This window comes from Nipponia nippon, unplaced genomic scaffold, assembly GCF_047370975.1.
Source record: "Nipponia nippon isolate SJK-2023a ecotype South Korea unplaced genomic scaffold, ASM4737097v1 scaffold_3, whole genome shotgun sequence".
In the NCBI taxonomy this organism is placed as follows: domain Eukaryota; kingdom Metazoa; phylum Chordata; class Aves; order Pelecaniformes; family Threskiornithidae; genus Nipponia; species Nipponia nippon.
This window is the reverse complement of record NW_028262347.1, coordinates 30,272,425-30,282,573: the sequence shown is the minus strand read 5'-3', so window position 1 is coordinate 30,282,573 and position 10,149 is coordinate 30,272,425. Positions and strand designations below refer to the sequence as shown.

Genomic DNA, 10,149 nt, shown 5'->3' with positions numbered 1-10,149 from the left:
GGCGTGGATGTGCAGACCTGGCCTCCTCAGCATTCGGCGGGGTCAGCGTCCTTCTGCTTTGTTCTCCCAGGCTTGATCTCCCTCAGACAGGAACCCCCCACTAACGTGAGAGTCAGACTGACTGCAGATGACCAGTTTGACTGAATACAAATACTGATGTAAATGAAGTCTTGAATTAAGGCTCTATACAATAGTGTCTCAAAGCATAAAGAACATTTTTACTAGCTTGTTGACTCAGTGATAAAAAAATGACAAGCTGAAAGGTGTTAATAATTTAAGCTAATATTTCTAATTTCTATTAAATTGTTAAACTACAGATAATCCTTAGAGTATTTTCAGTAAACTGAAAAAAAATACTCTGAAACCAGCTGTACAGAAAAGCCCCATGTAATTCAAGAGGGAATACAGAAATTTTGGAAGTGATCAAGGCATAAACAAAAACATGAAATGGAAATGAGCATCCAAACCAGCAAAATATATTTAAGCAATATCACAAATACACCAAAAAAGCCTATTTACAGATCTAAAATTGGTACATCCAGTAAAAATCCTCCCACAAAAAAGTATTTATAAACAAGAAATTTAACCCAGTTACATTGTCTGCTGCTGGCAACAGAGGTGCTTTACAGCTAGCATAGCGTTAATTATGTCTTTGCAAAATAAAGGGAAAACTTAATAAAGGCGAAGAAATTTCCGGGAAAAACTTGAACGGAAGGCTGGACAACAACAATCGCAAGGCATACAAAGCATAAGGAACTGCAAATATGTAACTCTGGTAGTGCAAAAACGAAGAAGAATGGCTTTTTTCCCAAATACTTGTTTAGAGAAAAACACTACTGTGAATTTGCAATTTGAATTACTTTTAAAGACTTAAGTTTGTAGGACTTAGTGCATTTTTATGTTTCAGCAAGGCTGAAGGTAAGTAAAGGAACTAAATGAAACAAAGTCAACATAAAATTACTGTCATGATATAAATTTATAACAACCTTTATAACAAAATGCCTGAATATACAGTACAGAGACAAGCCTCTAAAAAACAGTTTCAATTTTCTCCATCCAGACAATTAATTCGTAAGGATATTACCACTAAAGAAAAACAACTTGTATGTAACTGATAGCATATATAACATTCTTTGGAATCAGATTTCAATTCCGCTTTCAGGTGTTGCCCCTGTGTTTCATACAGGGAACAGTGGAGGGGTAACTCCTCACTCCTCACTGGGATTAGGAGCTCCTGGTGCACCCGCGGCTGGGCAGAGACCGCGGAGGCGCCTGCGTGCCAGGAGCTGGAGAGCTCCACCTCCACCTGGGAACGTGGGTCACAGTAGGACGCCTTGACATTAGTTGGTGTAGAAGCAGGAAATTAATACTTTTGAATTCCTGAGGCTCATCATCCCTCACCCTGGGTTCTACTGTGTTTTGAAACACACAAGACAGTCTCTTTGTCCAAAAAGGCCTCACAGTTTTGAATGGCTGTAAACATTTTTTTTAGTTTAAACCAGCATTTTCACCATACCTTTGCTGTTTAAAAAAATAATAAAATCAACAGTAGGAATACATTAGCTCATGTTAAAACTATTTCAAATTCAGAAAACTAGAGTTCTTTAACTGAGAAAACTGAAACAAATCTGCAAACACGTGATTAGTTTTGCAAATAATCTTCCTGCTATATTTTTAGCTGACTCTTTATCTAACTTTCAGCAAACTGCTAAAGATCACCCAGTCTATTCTAGAGAAAATCTAAGAGTTTGATAAGTAAGCTGGAAACCATTTAAAGAGGGAAAAGATCAGCACCAACTGTTGCGTTTCTTCTGCCCAAAGCTAGGCCCATTACTGCACTGCAGAAGGGATGCTCTGATTTAGTCTGCTCACCGTCCCAGGGCAGGTCAGGAGTGCCACACTTTTCCTGTTCCCCTTGATGTACAAGAAGAAAGATACAGATGATGTTCATAAAAATGTAACAGTAGCAGATACAGAGTAAGATTTACCCATTATAATTAGCGAGAAGTGTTACAGTTGATGTTCAAAGGTTTTCCAAAACAAAAAGGACTAATTTCTTGACTTTCAAATGTTCATAGGGTGCCTATCGCGTATTACGGTGTTGCTTTAAGGGGACTTTGTTGCAAATTTCTAGTGCTCAAGTTGGAACAGTTTATGATGCAATCAGATGAACTTTTACTGAAATAGCAGTCAAAATAATGATGTTTTTACAAACCAAATGATTGCCTTTATGCAATCTTTTTTCTCTGTACTCAAGGGTCGTTGCCCAGAAATGGCTGCAAATTACTTCTGCAGAAGCGGCAGTGGTGCTTTTCTGCAACCTGACAGGTGCTCGTTCAGCCTAACTTCAAGTATCCAATTTATGTGCTTGAACGAGGAGCTTACGTACCCAGCCCAGGCTCCAGAGGATGACTTAGAACAGAAGTGCTCGAAGGTTATTAAACAGACATAGGGGATTTGTCTGCTTGACCTTTGACATATGAAAGCAAAACCAAAACAAATCTAATAGGCGCAATCACAAGAAAATTAATTCTAAAATAGAGATCAAATGAGTCTTCCTCAATTGGAAATTATGTATTTCTCTTTGTTAATGAGCAGTGGAGCACTTCAGGTCACTCGCATGGATTCAGATTTCTAGCTTTCAGACATCTGAATGTAAATGAGATGACTCCGACCTCAGGCTCCCACGTTAGGAACTTAAGTTGGATACCTGAAGTTAGATGGTGAGACTATCATCTCTCCTTACTGAGAACTGTCACCTCTCGAATCCATGACAGAGCTGCAATCACAGCATTTACTTAGAGAAGACCCAATGGAACTGAGTCTTGGTAGGATATCTCATCTCATCTCTCCTTTCTTTATCCCCTTTGCACTTTATGGAAGGGGATAGAGAAAGGCAAAGCGGGGTGGGGATGGTGTCTTGCTAAACAAAGTTGTGTAATACACAATAATGAAGAAACTTAGTGACTGTCACTTGTAAATCCTACAAAAAATCACCATTTTGAAGTTGGTGGGTGCAAATTACTCTGGCTATTGCAGATCTCATAATTTATTTTCAGGAGCTACTAACGGGTATCAGTGTTAGCAGATTCTGTAACTTAGTTGGCTAAAAAGTTTAAATGGAATTAGAAAAACCCTTGATGGCAAAGACTTAAAGAGCTCCTAAAATATTTTCAGGTCTTTAAATAAAAAAAAAAAATAATAAGTTATATTTTAGACAAATATCAGGAAATGCCTAACATTTTTATTAAAATACTGATGGAAACAGAAAAAAGTAAACTCTAGGTCTACTGGATTGCACACACATATGCAAAAAACCCACCACAAACTGTACAGTCTTAGCTGCTTAGTTGTTTCACTCCTTATTTTCTGCACTTGAGAAAACGAGATCAGAAAGCTATGCAGCTTCTCTGACTGAAGAGGAAAGGCCGGGGCAGGATTTCTAGAGTCCTATCCAGCTCTGTAAATGGAAGGATTAAGATTAGGACCTTGTGGCTGGGAGAACAGAGTTGAGGATTACTCATGATTCACTCCTGTCAGAAGGGAATAATCTATTCTTTCTGAGAAACTTTGCTCGTGGTTTTAATAGATAATGAACTCGTTGGTCCGATCCTGTACTCAGCATTTTACAGAATCAAGGTCTTAGGCACAGCAAAGACTTCATATAAAAATGGAAGCAAGGTAACACTTGTCTTTCCATTTTTTATCTAGGGATTATTTTCTTTGTTAAATTCCTTGGGTTTTGTTTTTTTTTTTTTTCTTCAGGGTAGCTTTCCAAAATACAAACTAGTAAGAGCCTAGAAAAGACAGAACTGCCCTAACAGGTGAGGGAAAAACTCTCAGTGTAATTTTTGGTTCCATATATGAATTAACTACTGGGAATATTTACAAAAAAAAAAAAATAACCAGCAAGATATTGAATTTTGAAAGTAACGCTGAAAGTTTTTAAAACTGCACTTCAGAAAACATTGTCTAAGCAGCACCAGAACATTTGAGGGTTGTCTGATTTCCTTGTTTTCTGTGGCAAATTTCCACTGACAGCAGTAGAGAACTGAGGCAGGGACTGAAGATGTAAAAGCAAATAAAACTAAAGATTCTTGGTAGCTACTTACCTATAATGGCTATTCATTCTCCTATTTTTTTGGCTCAATGCTGTTTTATAATACCCTTGACCCCACCATGTAATTTCAAGGACATATAAATTGATTTTAGTATTAGCTTGGTTTCTTTCCTGTATTTGAACCTTATAGTGGATATAAATGACAAATAAGCATGCTATAACATTCACAGGAGCTGTTGTCCATCAAACTGGTGACTCTAAACAAAGGCTGCTTTAAGTAACACATATGAACATGCAAACTGTCTCCAAAATGCATGGTCATATTAAATAAGTCTCTTACATATGTACACAGACCAGTAACAAAACTCAAATATCATAGTCCTACCCTCTTCTGTTTAAGATTGTAGTTTCTATCTGTTGCATATACTGTAGCTGCTCAAAGAGCTGAATAAAGTGAGCGTAGCAGACTTTTTCAGAGAAAAAGAGTCATATAAAAAGCTGTAAGTACAGTACAGTGAGAAAGTTCCCAGAGCTCTCACTTCATTTTCTCTTTGGTTGCTAATTAGGATTTGACAAGTTTGAAACCCTGTCCCGTGTCCAGCACTGTGGGAAGAAACCAACTCATTTTCAGTCTTTTCAAGCACCTAAAACACGCTTTACAAACCCAGAACAGGTTGAGACCACAAAACCAGTTTGCCAAATGTACTAATGGATAGGTGATACGGGGGAAGTATATCATCCAGTGTTTGGCAACATCACTTCCTGTTGGCAAATGCAAAGTGTAGTCGCTCCAGCATTTTGACACACCGTACACCGCTTTCACTGTACGTCCCTTTTCGGACCAGCTGATGTTACTGTCGGGGTTGCAGTTGTACTCAACCCATTGCCTGGTGAAGTCACCAAGCTGTGGAGGGTCTGCTTCCTCGATGTCTACAACTCTGGCCATTTCTGCTCCTTGCACGGCAACATACTGGTCATTTACTTTTCTTACTTCTTTAACCCAAGGCTGAGAGTTCTCACAGTCTAAAACGATGATGAGTCGAGAACAAAAAGTGCTGTTCTTTTCTCTCCACCATTCCAACAGTGTGTCAAGTCGTAAAGCATCACCCCCTGCCACAAGGAAAAAAAGATTTTAATATTAGGATGAAGAATGAGAAACCTCTCTAGAATTTTGACTGCGGGTTCCAAGAACCCCTTATTTTAACAACTTGGACAGATATAACAGAAGTTTTCAACTGATCCTCCCTGTTTGTAGATGTTGCAGATCTCCAGAGAGGTATTAACTGATTCCACCTGACTTGCTGTGGCAGATGAGGCCATTAACTCACCCTTGATTTCAAAACAAAACAAAACGAAATGAAAAAAACAAAGGAATTCCCTCACAGAGTGAAAGAAATTACACCCTATTGAAGAAATCTGCAAATAGCTAAACAAGAAAAGAAAACCTGAAATAGTTTATTTTGTATTAAATCTTAATAATTTTAAGGAAAAAAAAAGGCTTTTTAATATGTTTTTATTAATATTAAAAAGGACTCCAACTGTATCCTCACCAACCATATCCTGGGCCAACTGTACCCTGGGCTGCCTCAAAAGAAGTGTGGCCAGCAGGTCAAGGGAGGTGATTCTCCCCCTCTACTCTGCTCTCGTGAGTCCCCACCTGGAGTACTGCGTCCAGCTCTGGAGCCCCCAACAGAAGAAGGACATGGACCTGTTGAAGCAAGTCCAGAGGAGGGCCACAAAGATGACCAGAGGGCTGGAGCACCTCCCCTATGAACAAAGGCTGAGAGAGTTGGAGTTGTTCAGCCTGGAGAAGAGAAGGCTCTGGGGAGACCTTATAGCAGCCTTCCAGTACCTGAAGCGGGCCTACAAGAAAGCTGGAGATGGACTCTTTACAAGGGCACACAGGACAAGGGATAATGGCTTTAAACCATTCTATGGTTTCATTTTATGATTCTATGGCTCCTTTTAAGGAAAACAGAGGACTTTTGAACACAACACATGCTAACAGTTTCGAAGCACAATGAGAAAGCCACCTACAGGCACAACCATCACTTTGGCTTGAAAAATTCATGTTACGAGAAATGGAGAGATTCAGTCTATAGACAAGAGTTGTCTTCAGAGGTTCAAGAAGACTAAAATTGGTATGGATTTACAAGTTAGTGAAACAAAAATCTCAGAGGAATTTTTCCACAACGTTTATTTGCTATCAGCTCAGGAAACACTTGCAGCTAGAATGGCCAACTTCTCATGTTCCATCTCAGCTCTTGCTCCAATAATGCTTTAAAAGAGTAATTGTAATTAAACAAAGTTACCTGTAGTGGGGAGTCCTTTTGTGTAAGTGTAATGGATACTGCAGAATCTATGTACCTTTGAAAAACAGACTACTTACTCAAGTGCCTAAGGAAAGCATCTTGCAAACGAGTGAATAAATCTCCATTGGCTCCACAGTGACTATTAATGTGAAGAACTGATATGTCTAGGTGTTGCCAGGTTGGAGCTATGACACAGATTTACAACAAGGACACTCTAGTTTGAAAATATCAACTTTAAAAAAAAATTAAGACTTTTAGAAGAAAGGTAGAAAAATGTGATTTAAAATAACTGCATTTTAATAGTGACTTTCATTTTGGAATGTAAGTACATTTAGCACTGTTTAAAATCTTGTTAGTAGGAATTTAACTGCACAGATGAATCTCAAACAGTATAGCTGCATATTTCAGCACTTACATTTCTATCTGTAAGGGGTGACAAAAAAGTGCTTCAAATTAATAGCTCAGAGTTAAAACTTTGAGCATGCTATCGCAGCTAAAGTAAAAACAAAATTGCTTTCTCCAAAAAATACAAACCTGGAAAATTTAGTACCAAAGAAAGTCTTAATATACAAACCTACAGTAATGACTTGTCTTGGTACATGATCCCCAAATTGCTGTAGTTATTTACAGCAGAGACTTGTATAGAAACAGTTTCCCTTTTCTAGGTAAGCCTTCTGTGTCAATTAGCAGTAAAAATTTCTTTATTTGTTCATGTTTTAAAGGCTTATAAATAAACTTTATTTTAGTGTAACTACGCAGGGGTCCGGGTGATTTCAAAACAGTAGTGGGCAGAACTGCCCAAAGAAAACCATCTCATCCTTCAGACACACACACAAACACCTGCTCAGCTTCTAACCCTACTGACCTCAAACACATGGACTTACCAGCCAGCACGAGATTTAGGCACCAAGCTGTGTAAGAAATCTATGCGTCTGGCCACATCTGGCTCTTTGGCAGGTTTCGCAGGCAGTTAAGCCAACAGTTCCAGCAACAGAGACAAAGCTTCATTAGCTCAGCTCTTGCCTTCGCCTTCACTCAGAGAACACGACCTCCCAGGTCATTTGACTTCTCATACTTTATGCATGACTAGTTAACTTTCTTTTGTACACCACTGTGTTACATCTCAGCTTCCAACAACAGAGAAACATCATTAGTGAATTAATAAATCCAGTAAGCCTCCTTTAAAAGATGCTATTATAAAGCAAAGACTACATTGCTACTGCTGTGCTGTACCATGGCATAAGCCAGCAGTAAGACACTACTTTTTCTATGAGATCCAAATGTTATATTTCACTGTTGCCATCTCTCTTCAGCCTCTCCAGAGGTCGGAGGACAGTACATGTTACAGGAGCTGATGACCAAATGCTCCATCTGTCAAAAAAATGCCACTATCCAATACACGCGGTATAATTGCACAATCAAACAGCCTTCATCTTTTCAGTTTATACTCCAAGTTACATTCAGGGCCAATGCTATCTGGAAGGAGTATCAAGTTACCCTCCATGATTTATCTGTTGAGATTCAACAAGGCTAAATGCCGGGTCCTGCCGGGTCCTGCACTTCGGTCACAACAACCCTATGCAACGCTACAGGCTGGGGGAGGAGTGGCTGGAGAGCTGCCTGGCTGAAAAGGACCTGGCGGTGTTGGTTGACAGCTGGCTGACAGCTGGTTGATTGGCCAGCAGTGTGCTCAAGTGGCCAAGAGGGCCAATGGCATCCTAGCTTGTACCAGGAACAGTGTGGCCAGCGGGACCAGGGAGGTGATAGTTCCTCACCTCCACACCTCGAGTACTGTGTTCAGTTTTGGGCCTCTCACTACAAGAAGGACATCGAGGTGCTGGAGCGTGTCCAAAGAAGGGCAGCGAAGTTGGTGAAGGGTCTAGAGCATAAGTGTTACGAGGAGCGGCTGAGGGAGCTGGGGTTGTTTAGTCTGGAGAAGAGGAGGCTGAGGGGAGACCTTATTGCTCTCTACAACTACCTGAAAGGAGGTTGTAGCGAGGTGGGGGTTGGTGTCTTCTGCCAAGTAACAAGCGATAGGACAAGAGGAAATGGCCTCAAGCTGCGCCAGGGGAAGTTTAGGTTGGATATTAGGAAAAACTTCTTCACCAAAAGGGTGGTCAGGCACTGGAACAGGCTGCCCAGGGAAGGCGCTGAGTCTCCATCCCTGGAGGTATTTAAAAGAAGGGTAGATGTGGCGCTTAAGGACGTGGTTTAGTGGTGGACTTGGCAGTGATAGGTTAATGGTTGGACTCAATGATCTTAAGCATCTTTTCCAACCTTAACGATTCTATGATTCTATGAAAATTAATCACAAAAAAGGATGCAAGACATGTGGCAGCTGTGTGTTCCTCTCCTTTATGTGACTATACATATCTCCAAGTAGAAGCTGAAGATGTGCTTGGATTGAGAACTGAAAAGCAACTTTGTGAAAAAGCTGAACACCACTGCATTTATACACTGTTTCCGTTAGCAGAGAAACTTTCTTTTTACTGTAACGGTTACCTTGGCCCTTATCCTAGAAGTGAAGACAGAGCGTAATTTGGGCTGCAGCTACCTGAACAGGTATACAGAGACCTGAGCTCCCCTGTCGCACTCCTTGGCTGGCCAGATGTAAGCCAAGACTGGGCTGGAAGCTGTCCGATTTTTGCAGCAATGCTCTGTTCTCGGAGAAGTCATTCAGCCACCCTGGCATACACTGCGGGACATCACTTGCGCTAAGCTCAGAGTACAGCTGTGGCTTTTTAAAATCATTGATATGGATGAAGCCTTTGACAAAAAAATACGTGTTGCTCTTCAGCAGGTGTAACAGTTCAGGCATGGAGTTGCACCAGAACAGGTATGCAGCCTCCAGATGAAAACCGACCTGCACCTGAGAACCGCAGCACGACCGCACGCAAAGCTAGTAACTGTCCACACTTTTGAAGAGCACATGCCCCTGGAGAGAGACTGCTGACAAACAGCCAGGAGCTCGCAGGCAGAGCGCCATCCAAGAGAATTAATTCTGTCCCAGGAAGAAAAAAAGTTGCAAATTTTCCATGTATTTACTACAAGATTCACTTTCTGCACACAGCAACCTCAGAAGCCCAGTTCCATACAGCAGGAGAGCAAGGCTAAACCTGCCAATGATTTGAAAACTTCAGCAGATTTACGAAAGAATACAGTTGAGATAGGACTGCCCATTATAACGAGATCAAAAACAGGCCAAGAAAGGGGAAATGGCGATGTCTATGCCAAGCATATGACGAGGCATTAAACCTGCCCTTTATACAGGGGTTTGTAGTCTTGAGGCTACACTGTGCCCACAGTGACTCTCAAACTCTAGGATGCCAGCAAACCATAGCTGTTTTCATGATACGAGATTTGCTATATGTTTGAAGACATGCTTTTCTAGTGTGGATTGTACACCTGCCTCCTATTTCTTTTACTGATTCTATCTGTTACAAAAAAAACCAGAGCACATCTTAAGGACATGAATGTGGTCCTTCATGACAGCCTAACTGACAGAGTGACACAGAACGCTGTATAATTCACTCTGCCATGCCCAAGGAATGAGAAGAGATTATGCTTGTTCATTAGAGTGAACAAATATTCCTCAAAATACAGGGGAAATCTGTCTTTAGAGCAGGAGGGTGTCATTTCCACTTTACTTTTTTGGGAAAAAAAAGTAACCTTTAAAGTTAACTTGTTGAATTGTAAGGGGAATATGAAATCATGTTTAAACTTGTAAGTGTACGTTTGCGGTCAACAATATTTAGACAATTTTGAGAACAAGTGTAA

The 10,149-nt window shown here is 40.4% G+C and overlaps 1 protein-coding gene across 5 annotated transcripts in view; it reads right to left on the bottom strand.

The window, feature by feature from the left end:
• Positions 1-371: 371 nt before the first annotated feature.
• The window catches only part of TMEM168 (transmembrane protein 168), a 30,213-nt gene continuing 20,435 nt past the window's right edge, over positions 372-10,149 (bottom strand). For 3 of the 5 annotated variants that reach the window (XM_087765411.1, XM_087765409.1, XM_087765410.1), the window contains one exon: positions 372-5,170. In XM_087765411.1, coding sequence (XP_087621537.1) covers positions 4,623-5,170 — 548 coding nt within the window. In that variant the 3' untranslated portion in view covers positions 372-4,622. The remainder of the gene's footprint in view (positions 5,171-10,149) is intronic. The other 2 variants (XR_015706448.1, XR_015706449.1) reach the window with 2 other exon arrangements.